Below are 25,530 nucleotides of genomic sequence, written 5' to 3' on the forward strand. Positions count from 1 at the left end.
GTAACAAAGACAAGAATTTTTGCATCTGCACTGATCCACATTGCATGGGTAGATAGTGATAAGACAAGAGGGAATGGTTTTAAACTAAAGAGAGAAGATTTAGGTTAAATGCAGGAGGAAATCTTTCACTAAAAGGGTGGTGAGGCACTGGAACAGGCTGCACGAGAAGCTATGGATGCCTTATTCCTGAGGATATTCAAGATTGGATTGGGCCCTAGGCAGTCTAATCCAGTGACTCACTAGTGGTTGACAACCCTGCCTCAGGGGTTGATTTGATGACCCTTCACACCTAAGCCATTTTATTTTTCTATGATTAATGTATATTCAGTGTGTTCTTCCTGTCAGGGTTAGCATCAGCACTATTTACTTTGTCATCTCATTCACACTGATAGAAGCTACAGAGATAAAAATTACAAGGAATAGATGAACAATTATACCAACATAGTTATTTTGACATAAGGAGCTGATAAAGCTCATGAATCTCCTATCCACACTTTTTTTTCCCCTTTATATCTCTCCTCTCCAGTATGCAATATTGACAACAGAAATACAGAATGAGACAAAAAAACAAACAAACAAACCAGCAAAGGACAAAAAACAGGTAGCAAAGAAAAAGATGTAAAATGCCCCACGAAGTCCACTGCATGCACGTTTCATTGCTGATTAATAGAGGACATAGCAGTCACTGACCTAGTTTTCCAGATGTCATTTTTAGATACTAAACTTCTTCAAGCCACAATTTCAATGGTTTTAATGACTACTTTTGAAAGGCTTCTATTTGCCATGTGAGATACATACTTAGAGGAAAAAAAAAACAGCGCTCAATGTATGGGAAAGCAAAAATGTAATTTCCATCAAACGGCTGAAATAAATGAGCCGTTCTTCTCTCTCCATTTTTGTTGTCTCAGGGATACTTCATGTGAGCAAAAACTTTGAAAAACAGTAACCAAATCACAGTCACGTGATTTCAATATATAGAGAAACAGTTATTTCAGATTAGAATGCAGTGATTAGAGCAAGGAGCAGCATAAACCAATGCAAGTCTTCTAAAAATAAATTACGGTGGGTGGGCAGGTAAAGGTGTGTACAATGCCTTGGATGTATGGAGGGCGTATGAGGTATTTAGGAAGAAGGATATTTAATTTCTTTGGTAGATGTGCCAGTAATGACATTGCTGCTCAAAGCAGTAAGAAAGGTATCTTGAGTGCGAATTGCAAGCAATAGTACTGATTGATCTGACATAAATGATTTTTTTTTTTTTTTTTTTTTTTTACAAAGATACATGCATGCTAGTTCAACTCTTCCATGCACCCACACATTTATGACATGAAAATGAAGCTTTTGAACTGCTCCAAAAAAACCCAAAACCCAACAGGATACATACTATACATTTATACAGCAACTGTACATGGTACGAAATATCTTAACATAATGCTGTAATAGGCCACCATTGTTATCTGTATGCCTAACTAATTCATAAGTGAAGAAACTCCGCAGATGAAGTGGTAGCTTCACTGTACCCAGTTTCAAATTCAGCTGTAAGAAGGGAACAAGTGGACAACAGAATTATTTTCAAGCTGCGGATGTTCTAGTACCTACTACTTTTTCATTTCAAAATGTAATTGTATTTAACCCCCACTGCTCTCCCTCGAGATTAACTTGTTCTAACACTGTATATAAAACATGCATGAAGCACTGTCTTAATACTTACTGAGGTCAGAGCTTCCACATTGGCACCCGTAAGACACAGGAACCGGACAACTTCAAGAATGCCATTGTTTGCAGCAAGATGTAAAGGTGTTCTTCCATACTATTGTGGAGAAAATAAAGGGTCATATTAGTTAAAGAATATCATTCCAATGGTTATGATTAATAATAAAACATATCATACAATTGTTATGCACTGATATACTGCAAAGGTACTGTGAAAATTTTAAGAAAAAGCCCTTAGTTTGTAAAGTTCTTTTTAAAGTTCAATTTATTTCAAATCAAGCATTACTGAAGATGTCTGAACATGTTTGCAGTGTTCTCCTAGCGAGGAATGAGAGATGAACATAAGGAGTGCGCATGAAGGGATCTATGATTATAATGACAAAAAGAAAGTGATGAAATATTCCTCGTCCTGTTTTTGCTATTTTCTCCAAATATTTCTCCTGACAACAGGTTTTCATATCAATCACTTATGGTCTTCTACGTTCACAGCTAACATCATAAATAACTCTACTATATACTGTAAATCCTTGCATTACTTGTAAATTCTCTTATCACATCCTCTTATTACTTCATATTCTCAATACAGTTCTCCTTGTTTTAACTCTACATCCAGAATTTATTTGCTTACTTCAAAAAAGAGTACTTGAAAGCAAAGTTAAGTTTTATGCCAGCTGCAAACTGGAAAGATGCTTACTTGTCAAACTCAAATGTTTACGACATTTTTTTTACTGCACACAGTCTGTGAAAGAAACTAGCAGTGCCCTCAAATGGTATTGGATATGCATTGGACAATGCTAGGACCATTTTTTTTTTGAGGACCAAGGACAGATGACCCTTAATTAGTTGACTCACATCACCAGTTTCACTGAGGAAGAGGACAAGTAGAAATGAATGTCCTTTACTTCGTAAGACCTTTATTTACTCTTTCAAATAAAGTGTATTCTTAAAAATCACTCCAATGTACTTGGCTACTGGAAGACTAACAAGACATGAACTTTAATTGCACCTCCTGTGCCATGATCCCATATCTACTGCATACTTGAAGACTGTTCTTTTCTACGGTACGCTTGAAGTAGGCTGATCCCAGCTGAGCATTTTCAGTTATGAAAAGGGGTGCTAAACCAGCCTTTTGCTGAATTAACTCACTTCCCCAAATGTGTTCTCAGCAGTAGGTCTGACTTTAATTGCCTACTCAATAATACTTAAGCTCAGAGTGCATTACTGTAAGTTTCTTGACTTTGCAGCTGATGATTTTAATTATTAAAACCAAGTGATCGCACTGGGTAACTTTCAAGCCTGAAGACCTACAACTTTAATTAGCTGGCTAATATAGAAAAGGTCAGTTTTCATAACAAATGTAAGTATTAGTAAAATGTAACTGTATGAATATGCATTTTTTCAGAAAGAGTGAATTACAATATGAGCCAAACAATTGATAATATAAAGATATCTACAAGAAAAAACTTAAGTTTCAGAACACATAAGAATTCAACAGAGCAGAGAAAGACTGCTTGTAGGTGATCACTTGTAGGTGAAAGAATAACCAATAGGCCAACTTCCCAAAAGCACCTTCCTCAGTCATCTAACCACAATTTTTGAAAAGTTTTACTTTTAACATTTTAATTCTGAGAATTCACATACTCTACTGCTGGCAACTTTTATATACGAAGATATTTTATTCTAAGTTAATGTTTTATCATCGTTTATTTCAATAAATGAACTCAAGAAAGAAAATCATAAGCCAGCTAATATAACATGCATTTTTATAACCAGCAGTAGAATCCATACTTGATTCAATTACTTGTTCAGATGACAGTGCAGATCTGTACTGAATTTAAATTTAATAAAAATGCACCAGTCTTCAATTTTGCAAGCAATTTAATGTTATTAAGGTATTTCAAACCAGTGTCTGTTCAGGCCACCAGAAACACACAACCTCTGTTCTCTGGTGCATAGATATGATCTACACATCTGAAGAAGATTGCTGGCACAGACTTCAACATTAGGACTGAGTGGCAAAGTGCACTGTGGTAATTAATTCACTTGGATCTTTATGGATCTTTAATCCATGAACTGAACTGAAAAAGTTAAATCTGCAGCATGTGTCATTCAATGTTTTGCATTTGGCCACTTAAGAGATAAAAATGAGGGAAAAATAATTTTCTGACTAGCAAAGTAGAGAAGGTCATCCAACGCAACAGGTGACCTCTTCAACGAAGCAGTTCAGTGCCATATCCCATTTACCTTATTAGCGACATCCAAGTTACAACCTGCTTCACAAAGTGCCATTACAATAGGGACATTGCCATCTTTGCAGGCTACATGGAGAGGAGTGTTGCCATGTCTGTCTTGGAAATCCACAAAACAGCCTTGATTGATGAGGGTTTTAACTACTTCTATCTGACATCTTCTTACAGCAAGGTGTAGGGCTATATGACCATCCTGAAAATACAAGAGTCAAGATGTGAGGTAAAAATAAAAATTCTAGTATTTTTCAGAGTCACAATAATTTTCCAGTAATTGTACTCATTTCCTTGCTTCTAGAATTAAACAAAAAAAATTGGGGGGAGGCAAAAGGGAAGGGCAGGGCTGGAAGAAGGAAGATGCTCAATATCTGTCAGAACAAATCAACAACAAGTAGAAAGCCAAATTTTTTATTAAGCCAGCAGGCTTTGCAGTGGAATGGATGAATGTAAATACACATTCTCTAGTGAAGAGTTCCCCAGAAAGCGGGAGCACGACCAACTGAAAAAACAAGCTCAGCACTGTAAATCACAGTAGTATTTAACAACAGAAGTTAGGGCTGTAAAAGTCGAGCAATCTGTAACTTTAGAGTCAGAACTTGCTTTCTCAGTGGAATAACTTACAGGCAACCTGGCTAGAAAAAAAAAAAAAAAAGATCAGTTTACTTCTTCTGAGGGGAAAAAAACAAAACAATACTGCACTGAACATGGTTTAGTAACAAGTTTGTAACTATCATCAATAAAGCTAGCTATGAGGACTGACATAGCAAAAGTATAACCTAAGAAATGCAAAGTTTATTTTTTTTGGATCACATTGTGAGAGAGAAAACGATTTTGGATGAAGTGCACTTGTATTTTTAAATAGATTGATTTTGGTGTACTAGAAACAAATGTCAGGAATCACAGGAAAACATGAAATTCTTTTCTCTAAGTCAGTAGTCTGTTCACAGTTACAGAACCAAATGTTCCTTCCATTTTCCTCAATGTTAGTCATAAGGTGACAACAAATAATCAAAATAATAATAATAATTAAAAAAGTAAAAATAATCAGCTAGCAACTTAAAAGATTAGCGTAGCCAACCATATTCTCTGTAGAAACTGCTCAGAAATCCCAAATAACAAAAAAAAAATGTTGGGATGCAGCATTCAAATAAATCAATTCAGAGGTATGGCTCTGTGACACCTCTGAACTCTGGAGGCAATTCCTACTAAATGAAATCACTCACCCATAACTAACCTTATCTGTTGCATCAAGGTCAGCTCCATGTTCTGACAAGCATTCCACGATATCATGGTATCCCCTAGCAGATGCTGTCAAGAGTGGAGTCTCTCCTTCTCTGTTTTTAATGTTCACATCACAGCCTGCTTCACAAAGTGCTTTGGCAACAGAGTAGTAGCCATGCCAAGAAGCACAATGCAATGGGGTTTCTTCTTCCTAGAGACACAGAATAAAAGCCCACAATGAAAGAAAACAGAAACAAATGTTACAAGAAGCAATTCACCTCCTTAACTTAATGAGAAAGCAAGATGGCAGGAAAAAGACAGTCTGCTATATAAGCCTTGTAGAAAGGGGATAATTTCAAATGCTGATGTTCTCAAGTGGTTCCTGCTGACACACTAAGAGATTACAATGAAGCAGTAGATTCGCATCATCACCTGGATTCTGGGAGTCTATATTTCTCACTGTAAGGCTATCTGTTGACAACACTCTGAATGTGAGTAGTACTAGATTGGACATTTCCGTGCCATTAAGGCTAACTGCCTTGGTTCTCCTACTAGAAAAGTGATTCTCATTCATAAACACTTTGTACATCCACATCTTGCATGCTAAGGGACTAAAATAGTGTTTAAGACAGATAAGTCACCAAGGAGATATAAATCTCACAAGACTTTTAGCCTGAGACATTTTTTTGTTTGTTTGTTTGAACCAAGGAAGATTTAAAACGTCATTTCCAATATCTCTGTATTTTAAAACAATTGGGTGGAACATCATAAAGAAATCCAAATGTTTCATAACAATAAGTTATTGAAACTAATGGTTGTGTATCCCACTACAAAACAAGAACTGTATCAAAGATTTTTTCAAATTCTAAAAAATGAAATATCCTTTCTGTACTCAATAACAACAGACAATTAGTGCTGATACTAGAGGATGTGGGCTGCAATCAAGTTGTTGTAAAAAAGAAAAAAAAAAAATCTAAGGAAGGAAGTAAAAGTTGATTCTGCTTAAACAATACAAATGTAGCCCTACAGGATGCCAAATTTCAGTTCCACAAGTCAACACCCATGCACAAGAGAGTATTAATGAATTTAGGGTTGAACACGTTTTCTTTTTCAGTTAAAACTTTTCTTTCATCTTACAAAACTTGACAGTTCAGAGCTCACAGAACAATAAGCATCTTTAAAGGAGCCCTTCTGAACGCTTCTTCTGTTTTCAAAAATGGCTAATTGACACTTCTGAACTCTCTCATGCCTCATTAAAAAGCTACTGAAATCAAACCAACAAGTAATGAAGTGTTAGCTGAACTCACCACCAGCTGGACCTTCATGATGTGAAGCTTCTTCATCTTTAAGCTTCCACTTCTAAGCTAATTCGCACTTTCTGAGTACAGCAGTGGTTTATGCACTGTTTTGAGTAGCTATTTATTAAGAGGTACCAAGACCGCTACGATTTCAATTTTTTGTGTTTTCCAAATTCACAGAATCATGGAATGATCCAGGACCTTTAAAGGCAATCTAGTCCAACTCCTCTGCAATGAACAGGGACTCCTACAGCTAGCTCAGGGTGCTCAGAGCCTGGTCCAGCCTGGCCCCGAACGTCTCCAGGGACAGGAGCCTGTTCCAGTGCCTCACCATCCTCACTGTGTAAAACTTCTTCCTTGTACCCAATCTTAATCTCCCCACTTTTAGTTTGAAATCATTTCCCCTTGTCCTGTCACAACAGATCCTCTTGAAGAGTCTCTCCCTTTCCTTCTTACAGCCCTCCTTAAGATACTAAAAGGAAATTCAAACATATTAGAGGCTGCAAGGAAAGGCTTAGAGTTTTGACCACTTACACTAAAGCTGTGTTTCTGTAGGAAAAGCAGAAAGTACTTCACCTTATCTTGGAAGTTTGGATTGGATCCAACACTGCAGAGAAACTGAACCACATCCACATGCCCGTATCGAGCTGCAACATGAAGAGCTGTCTCTCCAGACTGCAATTACAGAAGAACATAACGGTGTAATTTTGTATGTTGCCCTAAATTCACACCACTGTACACCACACCACATACAGTTTGACTGTCTATACTACTTGGGGCACATCTTTCTTCCTGTACCCTAACAGCTACAGTTAGCAGAGGTCTCCAGTTTACAAACTGTAGTTGTATGTGACAATCACGATACCACCAGACAAAAGGTATTTCTTCAAAGGCAATCCTTCTCTGGAACTTACTTTCCTATTTCATTTGCTGAAGATTGCAGCCACAGTGGAATTTCTGAGTAATGTGAGGAGACTGATGTGTGCATAGCTGTCACTGAAACAGGTATCCTATTCCTATTCTTGCTATCCTTCCCAATTTTACATCCATACATGTAAGGAGTTGACCTAACATTTCATTATATCCTTTGGTACATGTATTTTGGTTATTACATAAAGTAATTTGCAAACTTTTTTTTTAATAGTTACATTATAAAGAAACAGTATTTCTACTAACAGTGTAATTCCTCTTCCAGTATTTCTACTAGCAATATCAGTGTTCAATTCCTAGTATGACTTTCCTTTTGCTAGTTCAACGATCAAATCACATTTCACAGCTACATACATTTCACAAGTATAACTGCTTCTGTATTGGAGCTTTGGCTAGCACGGAAACATTGCTATGGTATAAGCTTTTAACAGCAACTGGCTTTTCAGGCAAATGTTGCTGAAATAACTGTGAGATACAAGCTAACAGCTCATAGACTTTAAGTTCTTAACTTCTTGTGTGCTCAATAAAGTAAAATCTATTTGTCAGACTAAAGTGATATTCAATCAAAATGAATGAAAAACAGAATCATGATTTTACACTGAGTTCCAACGCAAAATCCAGTGTTCATGTGAAAATTAATTTAGGTTTGTTCTTCTCCACCTGCCCTCCATGTACTCACCACATTTATATGCACGCTTGGTTAACATCCATCAGAAGAATAATCAGTACGTTCAGCTACTTAAAAGCTGTGTTATTAAGCCCTATATGTCAGCTTGTAAAACCAAACTAAAAAATTCAGTCATTTTGTAAAGCTATAATGTGATGGAAAACACAGCAATAACGGCAGGATAGCAGAGTCCCAGGCTGCAGCAAGAGAGGAGAAGCCCTAGTGCAGCAGCCATAAATGTAGAAACAAAAGAAAAAAAGCTGCTTACCTTCAGAAGGCCTCAGGTAGGCAGGAATCTCTTACAAGATACCTTTGCCTCTGCTGCCAACCCTTAAATGAGGTCTGGGAGGGGGTGGGTCCTGGCTCCACCCCTTCTGGTCACTGGTGCATTGCTTGCACCTGAGCTCCTTTGGGTTGGCTCTACCTTCCATCAGGTGCTCAACCAACAGCTGTTTCAGGCTGTGACTTAGCATTTTTGCTACACACATGAAGAATCAAAAATTCACAGCTCAAAATCATTTCAGTCCAAAGACCTCTCTCTTTGCAAAGGTAAAGCTTTATGAAAACAAAATACCAAACAAGCTGTTTCCACAAAATATGGAAAAAATGTTGTTCTTACCTTATCCTTAACATCCAAAGGACATTTATTCTCATTCAGAAATTTCAGTGTTTCTATATGACCATGTCGAGAAGCCCAATAGATTGCATTAGATCCAGCCTGTCCAAAATTTTTGATTATAGGTGTCAGCAATCACTTTAGAATCCTGATTTTAGACATTTACTGAGGTAAAAATGCACATACATGTATACTGATACACTAAACAAATCAAATTCATCACAGTAAATTTGAGCTTATCACTTACATCAACATTTTTATATATATACTTTTTTTCTTCAAGTTGGTTTAACAACTGGACATGTCAATACCAAAAAATCCACCACACTCTATACATGGATAATTAACAGGATAACTAGCTCTATGCAAGGGATAATCCTCTTCACCCTTGCAAGTGAGATTATGGAGAAGTCATAAAATAAAAACCTCTGTTGTGCTTATTCTTCCATTTATTAGGTAGGAGCAGACAGTGCTTCAAGTTCACTTTAAACAAGACCCAGATCATTCAAAGATATTTTGAAGAAGCACTAACTGCAAAGTGTACCTGAATTTTAGTTAGTATCTTTAGATCAGTATCATTCAAATTACCACAACTAATAAAGTGTTCAAAATGAGGGTATATGCATTAATAACAAATGAAGGTATAAAAAATTTGCATTTATCTTTTTGCTATGGAGACAAGTGAATACCTTACAAAACAAGCTCTACAGCACATTCTTTTTCATCTCCAGTACAACCTGTTCTGAACTGCCTGTCCCCTGCTAGCTGTACTGAATGTGAAAATCTTCTATAGAAATGGTGACAAATCAGAATTCTTACTTTGTCTTGGACATCAATACGGGATCCGCGCTTTAGAAGCAACTGAAGCATCTGAATGTTTCCACAGCCAGCAGCAATGAGTAGTGGAGGTGTTCCATGCTAATAATGAAAAATACAAGCAAGAATAACCTATTTAAATTTTGAAGGATTAAGAACAGAGATTGGAATAAAAGAAAGACAATTAATGGCATCTCTGGGTGTCCAGTTTTAAACAAGTCTTTGGGGAATACTGTAAAGGAAACAACTACACCTTTGTCCAACTAAATTTATTATATATCAGTTTGCTGCACTTTTTGCGATGAAGTCACACTAGCTAAATGACACAAAATATTAACAGCACACTTTTCAAACTAGGAATAATAATGTTAAGTTCTCACTAGCCCAGTTTTCAAAAGATGGCCCCTTTCACAATTTCTTTATAGCTGCTTTTCAAACAGCTTAGAAAAAAAGAGAAGAGTATAAAAAGAATATTAAGTTTTTGGCCACAATACGTCAAAAACTCACTAACAACATATTAGGAAGTTAAACGGTACTGCAGCATTTGAACAAAAATGCGTATTCAGGACTCCTTCACAGCAAAATGATAAATGCTTTACTTTCACAGTACTCTTCAAGAATACTTCTTGAAGTGTTTTATAATGAACATTATAATCATTCAAAAAAAAAAACAACAAAACCCCTGAAAATCAAAGCTGAGATGATTTATCTAAGGTTTAACAGCAGAGCCAGCAGTGGAACCTCAGTCTCCTAGGCTCAATTATAAAATACTCCCATTCAAGCAGCTGCAGGATACTAAAATTCTTCAGCAGGCAACTCATTTTGTTTCTGAAAATGAATGGCCCAATATAACATTGTGTTCGTATATACACTTTCTTCTGTATGGGATTTTTGTTTCTGAGAGCACTTTGCAAAGCTGGTTTGTCAGTCTGGTTATTTGCACATGTTCAGCCACCTTTATGTGTTCTAAGAAACAGTTGCAAACTGAAGCAAAGGCTAATCTCTAATATAACAAAGCTCTTTTATATAGATTTGATTAGTAGTTTTTCAATGGCTTACTTTTTTAAAAGCATATTTCAGGCTCCATTTTCAGGTAGTCTGAGAAGACTGCAGGCAGAACTTACTAAAATTTTCCCTAAAGAAAGGCAGAACAATTTCCCATCCACTTGACATTTCTTTTTCATTTCGTGTGTTACATTTCTATTACAGCCACACTGACATATTTCACAAGGTTAGAACTAGTTTGCCACCCACCTCATCACAGACCCACACTCTACCTTGTTAGGTTGATTGACATCGTAATTTGTCAGAGATCCCAGAAGATGCTGTAATCCAGGAACATTATCATCATTGATGGCATGAATAATAGCTTTCATCACAAAAGAATCTTCCTCATCCTTGTAATTAAAGACAAAGAAGAAAAACTGTTAGCTTCAAGAAAAACAACCCCCCTCAAACTCAACAGTTGCCAAGACACTGTAAAATTTTAAAAAGTGAAATTCTGAAGTCTTCTGATGAAAGTAATCCTTTGTGAAGCTTATAGATAAAATGTTTGAATGTTGTTTGAAAGTCACACCAAAAAGCTCTGCACCTTTTTTAGTTCAATAATACTTAATCTATAAACTCATTATTCACTAAGATTCCAGACGCAGAACTAATTAAGGCAGAACTAATTACACTCATCTATCCATCCAAAGGGAACTGGTCAGCAGCCTACTATGCCTCTTGATTGCACAAACTTAAAGGGCTGGATAGGATCTACTCAAGGGTGCTGATGGAGCTGGTTGAAGTGCTAAACAAGCCACTCTGAAAAATTTACCAGCAATCTTGGCTATCTGGGGAGCTCCCAATTGACTAGGTACTAGCAAATGCAATGTCCATCTGCAGATAGTGCAGAAAGGAAGATCAGAAGAATTACAGGCCTGTCATTTTGACCTTGGTGCCAGGCAAGATCACTGAGCAGATCACCATCAAATGGCACATACAGGACAATCAGGTGATCAGACCTTGTCAGAACTGAATTATAGTTCTGCCTGACTAACCTGGTCTTCTTCTACAACAACATTACCCACTTAGTGGATGAGGAAAAGGCTATGGATACTGTTTACTTGGATTTCAGGAAGGCATTCAATTCTGTTTCCCAAAACCTCCTCCTAGAGAAACTCGCTCCTCATGACTTGGGAGGATGTACTGCTCACTGGGTAAAAAACTAGTTGGATGGCTGAGTCCAAAGGGTCTTTGTGAATGGAGTTAAATCTGTTTGGTAACTGTTCACAGGTGGTATTCTCTAGGGCTAAGTATTTATGTCAGTTTTTATATCTTTATCAATAATATTGACGAGGGTATTGAGTGTGCTTTCAGCTTTGCACCACGTTGGGAAGGAGTGTTATCTGCTTGAGGGTTATCCTTCTGCAGAGGGATTTGGATAGACTATATGTACAGTCTGAATTCAACTGCATGGCATTTAACAATGCAAGATGCTGGGGTGCTGCACTTACATCATAGCAACCACATGCAGTGGTATACATTTCAGGAAAAGTGGTTGGAAAACTTCCTAATAGAGAAGGGGATGCTGATCAGTAAGTAGCCAGTTGAACATGCAAGTGCAGTGTCCCAGGTGGCCAAGAATGCCAACGGTGTGCTGGCCTACATCAGAAATAGGATGGCCAATGGAAAAGTGATTGTCCCTCTATATTTGGTTAGACTGCACCTTGAATACTGTCTTCAGTTTTGGGCCTGTTAATACAAAAAGAATATTGACTTGTCTAAGCATGGGAAAAGAGCAACAAACATAACGAAAGGACTATGAAACATGACACACGAGGGGTGGCTGAAGGAACTGGGGCTATGTAGTCTGAGAAAAGGAGGTTGAGGAAAGACCTCATTACTCTCTACTACAACCTGACAGGAGGTTGCAGCGAAGACAGTGTCAACTCTTTTCTAAGGTGACATGTGGCAATGGCCCTAAGTTGTGCCCTCTCTCCTTTCAAGAAGTGGTTTAGATTGGAAATCAGGAAGAATTTCTTCAAAAAAAAAATGGTGGTCAGGTATTGGTCAGTTATTGCCCAGAGAGGCGGTAGAACCACCGTACCTGGAGGTATTTAAGAGATGTGTGTATGTGACACGGTTTAGTGGCACACTTTTCAGTGTTAGGTACATCACTGGACTTAAGGATCTTAAAGGTCTTTTCTAACATGTTCAAGACATTAAAAAAAAGATGTACACAAATACAAAAAACAGAATGAAGTTTTGTGTTATCCAGGGATATGCTGTAGAAGAGGTACTTTGGATCCAGCTTTCATACATTCCTATGGACCAGGTAGGAATCTACAAAATAAATAATGAGCCTAGGTATGTTTGCGGACATAACTTTATTTTTCTCCTATGCACTAAAATTCACTGAGCCAAATATCTGAACCTCTTACTTCCTTCATACTGTGATTTCTGACTTTTTAAAAATCTAACATTAGAATGTGCAGAAGATTATCTCTTCTGCTGCAATACAGGTATGGAATGCTGATGGAGTGTTAAAAGACATAATGACAGCTGATAAGCTGGGGTGGGGGAAGTGGGTTAAGTGGAAAAAGAGAATAAGCAGCGTGGAAGCAAAAAGATAGGAGAAAACGGAGACAAAAATATGTGGGGTTACAGAGGAGGGACACAAAAAAGATAACAAGAACAAAAGAGGCTTTGTGAAATTTTTGAATGTGACTCCCATCTTCAAGAAGGGCCATAAGGAAGATCCGGGGAACTATAAGCCTGTCAGCCTGACCTCAGTACCAGGGAAGGTTATGGAGCAAATCATCTTGGATGAGATTGCACAGCATGTACGCAGTGTCCAGGGGATCAGGCCCAACCAGCACGGGTTCGTGAAAGGCAGGTCGTGCTTGACCAACCTCATCTCCTTCTATGACTGGGTGACTAGTCTGATAGATGAGGGAAGGGCTTTCGATGTAGTCTTCCTAGACTTCAGCAAAGCCTTTGAGATGGTCCCTCACAGGCTTCTTCTGGGGAAACTGGCTGCCCGTGGTCTGAACAGATATACACTTCTTTGGGTAAGGAACTGGCTACAACGTCATGCCCAGCGGGTCGTGGTGAATGGAGTGAAGTCCAGCTGGCGACCCATTTCAAGTGGTGTCCTCCAGGGGTCGGTACTGGGGCCCATCTTGTTTAATATCTTTACTGATGACCTAGATGAGGGCATTGAGTGCACCCTCAGTAAGTTTGCAGATGACACCAAGCTGGGAGGTGGTATTGATCTGCCTGAGGGTAGGGCGGCCCTTCAGAGGGATTTAGACAGGCTGAACTGCTGAGCTGAGGTGAATGGGATGAGGTTCAACAAGGCCAAGTGCTGGGTCCTGCACTTTGGGCACAATAAACCTATGCAGCGTTATAGGCTTGGGGGTGAGTGGCTGGATGAGTGTGAAGAAGAGAAGGACCTGGGGGTGTTGGTTGATGCTTGGCTAAACATGAGCAGACAGTGTGCCAAGAGCACCAATGGCATCCTGGCCTGCATTAGAAATAGTGTGGCCAGCAGAAGCAGGGAGGTGATCATCCCCCTCTACTCAGCACTGGTGAGGCCGCACCTCGAGTACTGTGTTCAGTTTTGGGCTCCTCACTACAGGAAAGATGTTGAGGTCCTGGAGTGTGTCCAGAGAAGGGCAACAAAACTGGTGAGGGGTCTGGAGCACAAGTCTTATGAGGAGCGGCTGAGGGAGCTGGGATTGTTCAGTCTGGAGAAGAGGAGGCTCAGGGGAGACCTCATTGCACTGTACAACCTCATGAAGGGAGGTTGTGGTGAAGAGGGATTTGGCCTCTTCTCCCAGGCAATGAGCAGGACACAGGGCAATGGCCACAAATTGTATCAGAGGAGGTTTAGGTTGGACATAAGGAAGAAATTTTTTTCTCAGAGAGCGGTCAGGCACTGGAATGGCTGCCCAGAGAGGTGGTGGAGTTGCCATCCCTGCCAGTGTTCAAGAGGCGTCTGGATGACGTGCTGCGTGATATGGTTTAGTGCTTGTGGTGGCAATGGTGATGAGGAGACGGTTGGACTGGATGATCTTATAGGTCGTTTCCAACCTTGTGATTCTATGATTCTATGAAGTATGATCCTATTAATGCTCAGGAAAAATGAATTTACCCAGCTCTAAACATATTATTGCTGATCACATGGGATTTCTGAATAGGGAGAGTAAGATAAATAAGATGCTCCTGGATTTATGAGAAAGTGTTAATTTCAAAGCATACAGTTGCTACTACTTAAAATCCAGTAGATATATACAACCCGAAAAACTGAATACTGCCAACTCTAAAATTTTGTCCTTAAGTAACTGCGTAGTATCCTTAGTTTGATATTGCTGTCCAGCATTTATCATATTATGGATGCTCAGTAATTCTGAATGTTCTATTAAAAATACCGACAGTATTATTTTATGCTACGCTGTGCCATGAAAAAAAATCAGATGCAACTTTTCCACATTATAATTGCTACAGTACTAAAATTCCCCCTGAGTAAAACTGAAAAAACTGAGACAAATGAATTTCAAGCACAAGCTGATCAGTCTCAGTAACCTGTGGGATAAAGAATGTCGTAGTATTGCTAATGAGTGGTAAAGCTCAACAATAACTTGAGCCAGACGTAAACACTCACAGCGCCCAGCCCTTACATGAAACCAGACTTGGCTGCACAGGAAAACTGTCGTGTTGCGCAGGTATAAAAGGTGGTAAGTACCGCCAATAAAAGTCCTTTGTTCTGCACCACCGAAGGACGCAGCATCTCTTTCGCCACACCTGCAAGGGAGCTCGGTGACCTCTTGCAACAGTAACTGATAAGTGGAATTTCAAAGTTGGTGTCACACACAAGATCAGACTGTGGATAATTGCCCTTTGTAGATTTAAAATCTATTTCTTCCTACATCTGAGGATTTATTAATCCTGCACATTTTGTCCAATATTTGCCTTAGAATCATTTCAGAAAACATTATTCCAAATGTATAAAGGCATCCTAATCATATAAGTATACACTTACCAGAGTATCATCACTCCTAGCAACACTCATATTACTTCTGGACAAGAAGGATCTTGATAATCTTTGGCACAAGGATATCAAGCGTACTGATTGCTTTTTAAAAATAAGAGAAAAGCTAAATTAAAACAAGAATCGAAACAGTACTTGCGATAGAATGCTATATGCCTTTTAAAGGAAGACTGTCTACTAATAACACAAGCAAGTTTTATTCCAACCTCTCTCCCATCTCTTTCTGAAGTTGCATTTGAATCTTCAACTGTAATACAGATAGGCTATTTATTTACTCTAGTAGAACTGTATAATATTTTTGGATTTGTACTATTTCTAAAAGCCATTCAGATACAGAGCAAAACATAGAAAGTATTTAAATGCATAGATTTTAAAACACACACAGAAAATCTAACTGGGCATAAATTAATTGACAACATTCCCTTAAGCTGTTATTGTAATATATATTTATATATGTATATATATATATACATGTGTATATACATATATGCAGTAACATAGACTTATAATTTAATATTAAGGAAGAAAATTAGTATTCCAGTTTAATAAACACCATAGATATTTTCCAAACAGAGACACTGCACTGTGGCAAAATAAACAAACAAATAAATAAATAAAAATTACAAGTATATCTGGATAGTTTTTGTTTCTGCTCAGTGGCTTAGCAAAATTACTGTACTTCTGGACTCTATTGAAATCAGTAAAATTCTTTTTCTAATATTACAGACTTCTGTTGTGTCATGTTTCACTCTCCTCGTATAAATAGTAGTCAGTCCTTGCTTACTATCAGTTTGAACTCCCTAGTGTGCACACAGAAAAAAAGAACTGTCATTAAGTGTTCCCTGCATTGACCAACAACTTCAGCTAATACCCTGCCTCATTTCTGAGAAGATTAAATGATGTTTTCCTGTAAACAGACTGACAGTGTCAGAGCAAAAGCCCTTTGCAAAAGAGACTAGCTTTTACTTCCTATTCTGCTTCGTGTTGGCATAACTTGGTGGAACAATAATTCTGTGAGGCCTGCTTAAAAACGGTTTGATTTACCTGTATTACTGCCACGAAAACATGAACCTACATCTGGGAGTGCCTTTCTTCTATAAATATGAGCAAGATAGGTGATAACAACAAACAACTAGACACGTAAACACTCCACACACACGAGCACTTCTGTGCAGATCATTAGCAAGGAAGTCTTCTCACTATACTCAATCTCCTACTTTATTCCAAATGACAAAGGAAAAGCATGTTTTTCTGGAGCAGGTAGCACTATTGTATTTATATGTTACCAGCACTGAGATGATTTATTGAATGACTTACTTTCCATTTTCGCCGTGCTGCAAACTTCTTGAATTTCTCCATATTCACTGCAGATGCTTTCCTACTTAGTGCTTGCTGAGTGTCTTTAGGCTGTGAGCAAAAGTAAAATGTAGCTATGAAATATCCCACAGTTACAACCAGAATTTTCATAAAACATCTTCCTTTATGTAAAACTTCCAATTACTTTATTATATTATGATGATGTTTTTATAGTGTAAGCATGTATTTGAATACCCACAATCTAGTGAGGCATGCAGGTGGAATTCCCTATGAATACAGTCTAAAGAAAATCCAGGTCTAAGAATATTTAATGAAATACTAATTTGGGTTTTTTGTTTCTTTTTTTAAACAATAAATCAAAAAGCCAAAGAATGTTGATTTATCATTCTAAAGATAAGCTTCATTATTATGTATCATTGTGATGGAAGAACTGTGTATTATTTCCTACACAAAACATGTCTTCTAGGAAAATTTCCTGTCTGAATTTAGTCAACCTTTATTCTGATCTCAGAGTCAGTAGCTAGATACTGCTGGAACAAAATAATAATCATATCCTACCTACCTATGCAGTAAGTTCAGCCTTTGATATTTCTCACAGGCTAATGTCAAGCACCACTCACCAGTGAAACATACGTAGTTTTGCAAAGCATGATGCTGTGTTTAAAGTTATTTTTATTGGGAAGTACAGGTAAAGGTAATGATGAGAAGAAGGAAGAGAGGATATGAGCAGTGGAGAAGGCAGAAGGAGAATATTTGGAAGGTTAAGATTATGAAGGAACACTGCAAGGTACAAAATATAATAACTCCCGTTGCAGGAATGGAAAACGTAGACGTGAAACACAAACGTAGTGCTTGCTATACTGATTTCAAAATCACTTCAGTATGACCCCAGATGTCTATTTCACACTTGTACTAGTTAAGATTAACTCAGCAGAACAGAGAATACTGCTACTTTTTTCAGTCAAAACTGCAGTTTGGCATATTGCTATGGAAGTATATCTGCCCAAGGATGCTAAACGTGAACTGGTTCCCTGGAAAGTGGAAAGAGGCCACAGTGCAATCTCAAGGCTTGGGAAATCATTGCTGCTAAAGACATTTACTATTCATAATTAGAATTTGATGGGGTATTGAAAAAAATCCATGACATACGTTAGTGCACACTTTAAGAAGAGTGACAGGTCCACTTTTTCCCTTTCAGCCTAGAAACGCTACAAAAGCTTATCCTTAAACAACCACTGGAAGACTGAAGGAAGTTGAGGACTGCCCCACATCAACTGCCTTCAGTTTAAAGGGGGAAAAAAGACAGAAGAGAGAGGACTCATCTACACCTGATCTGAATAAGGAGATTAGAAGACAACAAAGGGACTGGGTTGAGATAATGCATCTTTGTCAGTACAGTGCTCTCTGAACTCTCGCTTCTCTGGATGAACATGAATTTTATCTTAACAATAAACTGCCCTTCTTGCATAAATTGCATATGTAAATGAAGTCCACAGTTCACACACACTAGTATTCATACAGATAGCCTTCAAAAGCAGTAAGATATATTTAACAATTAGACCAATTGTCAATTTGAAAGCTTTGCTGAAGAACTTAACATGTGAAAGTGGAATAAGAAATCAAGAACAATTAAAAAACAGAACAGAGAATGAACTGCATGCTCACCTTGATCCAAGGATGCAGCAAACTGTCTTGAATAGTCATTCTCTTCCTATAATAGGAGAAAAAAGAATTGTTTCAGGTAGTAAAAAATAGAAAATACTATATAGTAAAAAAATTAACATTGTAAAATATTCTGTAATTTGAAATATTAGAGACATTTCAGAGTGCAACAATGCATATGCAAGAGGAACAACTCACTTTGGATCCTTGACTAGAAGTCTTCGTATAAAATCTTTAGCTAGGGCACTGGTATTACTGAAGAATTCTTCTTCAAATTCATAATTCACAGCAGACACATTTGCTAATGTTTCCTGCTTGGTTTCTCCAAGAAATGGCGATGCACCACTTAGACTGCAGAAATACAGAACCCTCCTCACATTACATGTTGAAACACAGCTGTTTAACTCTCTCAGCTCAAACAACAGCAGAAAGTGAACATTTTTTTTCTTGCTTTAAGACAAAATACTATTTTCAGGAAGGTTTGATTTAACAGGGCAAAAAAATTCTCTGCAATTTTAGAGAGTATTACCTACAGATTTTAAGATAGCTTCCCACGCAATCTCACGGCCCACTAATGACCATTCTAATCAATAATTATAATACTGCTTTTGTGATTATTCAACTTGAAACATCTTCTGCAATCAAAATTAGTTGATTTGCATAGGCATCACCAAAATCCCAGAGAACAGATTAAAAATCTAGCAATTCTAAGAACTGTCCATAGATTTTTGTACTTACAGGATGTAAGTTATGACACCAATGCTCCTGGAATAAAAAAAGGGAGAGTGGAGGGAAATGGAGAAAGAGAAGGAAAAACATAAGTTTAGAACACATAAATAACCATAACATTTATTTCAAATAAGATCTAGTAACTCACCACATATCTGCTTCAAGTCCAAGAGGCTCATAATTTACTATTTCAGGAGCTAAAGGAAAAAATAAATAGATCAGAATATAGCCCATGAGGAAATCTATTTCAACCTATATAAGTCAGAGATAATAAACTAAGACGCTGACAGACTAAATACCTTTAACATATATATTCCTACTATAAAAGTAGGAATGAGTGCTACAAACTGCTTAGTTAAATTTCAAAATATCATAAATTACCAAAAGTAATGCCTTCTATTTATTTAAGTGGAAACTACAACAGATACAAGGAGTGCAAGAACACAGTTTGAGAGATCAAATTCTCAGCTAGAAAACAGTACTTTTCAACACATTCACAATGATTTGCTATGCATTTTCACCAGAAATAGACAAAATGCATACCACATTCATAAAAATCTGCACCAGAAGAGGTGACCCACTGTCGCTGCTGTCACAGCTGAAGTAGTCCCGTCCCACACTGTGCTCACATCCACTATTAAAGTTCCATAAACATTCAGCAAGTCAATGAATGGCAGTGGGTGCAATGTTTTCCACAGAGGAGTTATACACCTCTGCTTCATACACGCTTCCATGTCACACACAGTTTCATTAGAATGCCTCTCTGCTGCCACCTCTTACATGGCAACAAAATGTAATAGAATATTGTCAGGAATATTAAACTTCCATTGCCATACCCCCAGCATGTGTCTCTGATGAAATGGATCAATATAATAATACAGGAGGCATTACTTTTGGAGCAGCCACTATGTAAACTCTATCTCAGTCAAGCCAAGCTAAACTATATTTATCGTTTCACAGACTGGAAGAGTTTTAACAACATCAAGTTTCTCACCAACAACTCACCAACAAACTCTGGTGTTCCGAAAATATTTTTGAATTCATTTCCAAAATCAATTTTGTGTGCTAAACCAAAGTCAATAATCTTGATTCGAGGCTTTGGTACATTTTTGTCCAACAACATTATGTTTTCAGGCTTGGAAAGGTAGGAAAAGAGAGAAAAAGGAGATTACATATTGGTACAAAATGTCTGATACATTCCAGTGCTATTCAGTGTTGAGCACTTCCTGTATATTCAGCAGAGAAATCCTGCTTTTTCCTATCACAATTTAACATGATAAAATCAGCAAATCAGAGTTTCATGCTGATGACAAACAGCTGATTACTGCAGGCACAAAATTCTACTCCTTATGGATACAACAGTTGCAGTTCTCATTTGGAAAGATCCTGGTGAAACACGTTCTCTTCAGTAAAGATCACAATCCCTGTTTATGATCACTGCAGTTCTGCTAGAAGCTTCTAAAAGACAAAAACTATTAAGGAATATTTGATCAATATTACCCCCTGAAAGAATTTTTTTTTTTTTACAGAAAGTGAGGAAACAACAAATCAGGGAAGTATATCTCTCTGCTTTTGGTTCTCCGAGAGAAACTATAGGAGTGGTCCAGCTCCCAGACTTTAAGGCTTGAAATCCTTTCATAGATGAATAGCAAGTTCTTGTGTTTAGCAATTACTTTTCAAAATACAGCAAAAGATTCTTTACAACACAGAATCACAGAATGGCTTAGGTTGGAGGAAACCTTAAAGATCATCTACATCCAACCTTCTGACATAAGCAAGCTTGCTACCCACCAGATCAGGCTGCCCAGGGTCCCATCCAGCTTGGCCATAAATGCCTCCAGGGATGGGGCAGCCACTGCTTCTCTTGGAACCTTACCACCCTGTGAGTAAAAGATTTCATCCTAACATCTAACCTAAATTTCCCCTCTTTTAGTTTAAAGCCATTCCCCCTTGTCCTATCACTATTTGACTTCATCTGCCAGTTCTCTCAGAACCTGTGCATGGATCTCATTGGGTCCCATGGACTTCTGCACCTTCAGGTTCTTAGATGGTCTTGAATCTGATCCTTACTTACAGGAGGCAGATCTTTCTTCTTCCAGTTCTTACCTTTGCTTTCTGCAGCTGGGGTGGTGTGGCTTAGAGCCCTTGCCAGTGAAGACTCAGGCAAAGAAGTCTCTGAGCACCTTAGTTTTATCTATATCCCTCATGATCACATCTCCAGTTTCCTTCCAGAGAAGGTTTACACCTTCCCTGGCCTTCCTTTCATTACTGACATACCTGTAGAATTTCTTCTTGCTCCCTTTAATGTCGTTGGCTAGATTTAAGTCTGGGTTTTAACTTTCCTAACCTGGCTGCTCAGAGAACTCCTCTGTAGTCCTCCCAGGTAACCTGCTCTTCTTCCACTCCCTACAGACTTTCTTTTTGAGCTTAAGTAAGTCCAGGAGCAACTTGCTGATTCATGGAAGTCTCCTGACATTTTTGCCTGTTTTCCTTTTTCCTTGGACTGCATCAGGCTTAGAGAAGATGGTCCATGAGTACTGACCAGCTTTCTTGGGCCCCTCTTCCCTCCAGGGCTTTATCCCATGCCACCCTGCCAAGTTGTTCCCTGAAGAGTTTCAAGTCTGCTCTCCTGAAGTCCAGAGTGGCAAGTTTGCTACACAACCTCTTTCATACTCCAAGGACTCCAAGGCTGCCCTTGAGCTCCACATTACCCACCAGCCCCTCTTTATTGGTGAGGACAAGGTCCAGAATAGCACATTTTCTTGTGGATTGCTGTACCACTTGGAAGAGGAAGCTACTATCAACACATTCCAGGAACCTCTTCAACTTCTGGTGCCCTGCTGTGTTGTCCCTCCAACAGGTATCAGGGGGACTGAAATTCACCATGAGGACCATGTTTTGCGAATGTGAAGTTGCTCCTATCTGTTTATAGAGAGCCTCATCCACTCAGTCTTCCTGATCCGGCAGCCTGTAGCAGGGTCCTGCTATGATGTCTCTCTTCCCTGTCTCTCCTTTAATCCTAACCCATAAGCTCTCTGTCAGTTCCTCATATGTCCCCAGGTGGAGCTCCCTGGACTCCAGCTGGTGATGTACTGGGCAACACCTCTTCCCCTTTTCCCCTGCCTGCCTTTCCTAAAGAGTTTATGCCATTTATACCATCCATTCTATCATGTCTCAGTGATGCCAGTGACATCATAGCTGTGTAGGCACGCACATGCCTGCAACTCTTCTTGCTTGTTCCCCATGCTCCATGCATTAGTGTACAAGCATTTGAATTGGGCTCCCATTGAGGCTAATTTACCAACTGGAACTCCTTTATCTTTCACCTTAGGTGCAATCTTACTGGCTTATGATCCAATTGCAGGTCCGTAACACCCATTATCATCATCAGCCTCAAAGTGGGATGGTTTGAAGATTCCCTTTCTCAGAAACTCTGGGTTAAACCTTCCTGATTAAATTGGAAAGCTTGTTGCCAAAGATGGTCTTCTGCTCTGAGAGATGAACCCATCCTCCTATAGAAGACCAGATTTCTCAAAACTAGTTCCATGACATAAACAGCTGAAGCGCCATTAATGACACCACCAGCCCTGTTCATGACACTAGACTTCAATGGATGTTGCTCACAGCCGTGTGCATTCTTATATGCTCAACATACCTTTAGATCAAAGTGGGCAATTTGAAGAGAATGGAGATACTGAACACCATTAAGTATTTGCTTGAGAAATTCTGTGGCTTCCTCCTCTGTAAGAGACTCTTTTTCAGCTAAGAAGTCAAAGAGCTCTCCACCTGCAACACTGGGAAAACAAGATTGGAATTATTGCCAAGCTTGTTTTAAGCTACAAGCTCCTTTAGCACAGTTATTATCAGAACAACCTCAGAAAGCATCCAAAAGCTTATAAATTGTCAGCATCAAAGTAGAAGATGGAAAACACTTAATTCAGTATCTGAAATAATAATTACCCCCAACTTCCCTGAAGAGGAAAGATTACAATAGAAAAAGTTTGGTTTTTTTTTAACAAAAAAAGGTTGGAACAACTAAACATACATACATTTACAGGAAGCTGTATCCAAATTTAAGTAAACTAAAACCCACATACTCAAATCATACTGAATATTAGAAAATAAAGCTTGTCTTTGCTCATACACCCATATGACATCAGGTTCTGTTCGGTTGTATTTTATTGGAAAATACAAAATTCAAAACTTTCTTTATAATAATTATTGGTATTGTTTTTTTCATTGTTCTTTTAAAAATTGAATTCAAGAACACAACTTCTCCAAAGTGTTCAACTCTTGAAAAACATTGTGTACTCTCTGAAATAGTGTTATTGCACTCAGCATGCATGTTATATTTCTACTCTAATCTACCACACAACTTCTCTAACAGGGAGAATCTACAACTGCTCTTAAAACAATTTAGTTGGCTTTCTGGGCTGCAAGGGCATTGCTGGCCCATGTCCAGCTTGCCACCCACCAGTACCTCCAAGTCTTTTCATCAGAGCTGTGGTCTATCTTTTCATTCTCCAACTTGTAGTGACAGTGGACATTGCAATGATCCAGTTGTGAGATCTTGTACTTGAATTCGTTGAACCTCATGAGGCTCTCCTGGGCCCACTGCTTGAACGCCTTTAGGTCTTTTTTGATGGCATTCAGTTTCTCAGGTGTGTGACTGCACCACACAGCTTGCTGTCATTTGCAAACTTGCTGAGCATGCACTCAATCTCACTGTCAGTGTCATTCATGATGAAGATACTTAAAAGTGTTGGCCCCAGTATTGACCCCTGAGGGACACCGCTCATCACTGATCTCCATTCAGGCATGAGCCAATGATCACTATTTGCTGGTTATGATATTGCAATTAGTTCCTTGTCCAATGAACAGTCTATTCATCAAATCCTTGTCTTCCATTTTGGAGAAAAGGATGTTGTGCAATGTGTGTCTCAAGGGCCTTACTGAAGTTCAGACAGACAACATCAGTGGATCTTCCCTTATCCACTGACACAGTTTCAGCTTCAGAGAAGGTCACCAAGTTGGTCAGGCAGATCTGCTCTTGGGGAAGCCATGCTGGTTGTCTTGCATTATCTTCTAATTTTCCATGTGCCTTAGCACAGCTTCCAGGAGCACGAGCATCTGCTGTATGATCTTCCCTGGCACAGAACTAAGGCTAACAGGTCAGTAGTTCCCTTGGTCATTCTTTCTATCCTTCTTTAAAATGGGTGTGATATTACCTTTTTCCAGTTCATCAAAGACTTCACCCATTTGCATGATTTTTCAAATATCATTGAGAGTGGGTTGGTGACTACATCAAATAATTCCCTCAGGACTCCACGATGCATCTCATAATGATCCACATATTCAGCAATGTTCAGTCTCCTCTGGTGGTCATGAAGCTGATCTTCACTTACAGCAGGAGTGGCACTGCTTTCCAAACCCTATCATCTGATTCTATCTGCTAGAAGTGTGTGCTGCCAATCAACACTGATGTACAAAAATTGTTAACTACCTCAGCCTTCTCCTTGTACGCTCTTACCAGTCTGCCTGTATAGCTCACTAGATGGGGAGTATATACCCTCCTAAGCTTTCCTTTTCCAGTTAATGTACCTGTAAAAGACTTTTTTATTCTTTGCAATCCTTGCCAAGTCCAGTTCTAATCTGGCTTTAGCCTTCTTCCCAACTACATACCTACACAATGTAGCAGCATCAGGTTACCTGTCTCTATCTTCACTGCATTTTCTTCTTCCTCTCCAGTTTGACTAGTAGGTCCTGGTTCAGCCACACTGGTCTCCTTTCCTACCTTCCTATACTTGGAGATGGAGAGCTCTTCTGCAAGAATGAAAGCTGCCTTAAAGATCTGCTAGTTCTGCTCTGCTCCCCCATCCTTGAGGACAGATCCCCAGGGGAGTTTTGTTGACTTCACTCCCGGAGGAGCTGGAATTTGCCTTTCCTAAAATTTAGCATCTTGATTTTACAGAATCACAGAATCACAGAATCACCTGGGTTGGAAGGGACCTCAAGGATCATGTAGTTCCAACCCCCCTGCCTAGCAGGGCCACCAAACGTACACATTCAGATCAGGTTGCCCAGGACCCCGTCCAACCTGGCCTTGAACACGTCCAAGGACGGGGCATCCACAACCTCCCTGGGCAGCCCGTTCCAGGGCCTAACTACTCTCCTCGTGAAGAACTTCCCCCTAACATCCAACCTAAATCTTTCCTCCTTCAACTTGGATCCATTTCCCCTAGTCCTGCTGTTGTCAGCCCTTCTGAAGAGTTTACTCC

General features: G+C 38.8%; 1 protein-coding gene across 2 annotated transcripts in view; it reads right to left on the reverse strand.

Annotated features, from left to right (window-relative positions):
• DAPK1 (death associated protein kinase 1) overlaps nucleotides 1-25,530 on the reverse strand; it is a 91,364-nt gene that overhangs the window by 18,191 nt on the left and 47,643 nt on the right. The window contains exons 4-19 of one of the 2 annotated variants that reach the window (XM_052701144.1): nucleotides 22,908-23,046; nucleotides 20,258-20,387; nucleotides 19,401-19,449; nucleotides 19,262-19,288; nucleotides 18,722-18,874; nucleotides 18,527-18,572; nucleotides 16,862-16,951; nucleotides 15,536-15,628; nucleotides 10,785-10,904; nucleotides 9,511-9,609; nucleotides 8,695-8,793; nucleotides 7,055-7,153; nucleotides 5,194-5,391; nucleotides 3,958-4,155; nucleotides 1,712-1,810; nucleotides 1,369-1,536 (exon numbers count right to left, since the gene is read on the reverse strand). In XM_052701144.1, the coding sequence (XP_052557104.1) occupies nucleotides 1,384-1,536; nucleotides 1,712-1,810; nucleotides 3,958-4,155; nucleotides 5,194-5,391; nucleotides 7,055-7,153; nucleotides 8,695-8,793; nucleotides 9,511-9,609; nucleotides 10,785-10,904; nucleotides 15,536-15,628; nucleotides 16,862-16,951; nucleotides 18,527-18,572; nucleotides 18,722-18,874; nucleotides 19,262-19,288; nucleotides 19,401-19,449; nucleotides 20,258-20,387; nucleotides 22,908-23,046 (1,792 nt within the window). In that variant the 3' untranslated portion in view covers nucleotides 1,369-1,383. Of the gene's footprint in view, nucleotides 1-1,368; nucleotides 1,537-1,711; nucleotides 1,811-3,957; nucleotides 4,156-5,193; nucleotides 5,392-7,054; nucleotides 7,154-8,694; nucleotides 8,794-9,510; nucleotides 9,610-10,784; nucleotides 10,905-15,535; nucleotides 15,629-16,861; nucleotides 16,952-18,526; nucleotides 18,573-18,721; nucleotides 18,875-19,261; nucleotides 19,289-19,400; nucleotides 19,450-20,257; nucleotides 20,388-22,907; nucleotides 23,047-25,530 lie in introns of those variants that run through there. The other variant, XM_052701143.1, reaches the window with a different exon arrangement.

This window comes from Tympanuchus pallidicinctus, unplaced genomic scaffold (genome assembly GCF_026119805.1).
Source record: "Tympanuchus pallidicinctus isolate F22 unplaced genomic scaffold, pur_lepc_1.0 scaffold4, whole genome shotgun sequence".
Lineage (NCBI taxonomy): Eukaryota > Metazoa > Chordata > Aves > Galliformes > Phasianidae > Tympanuchus > Tympanuchus pallidicinctus.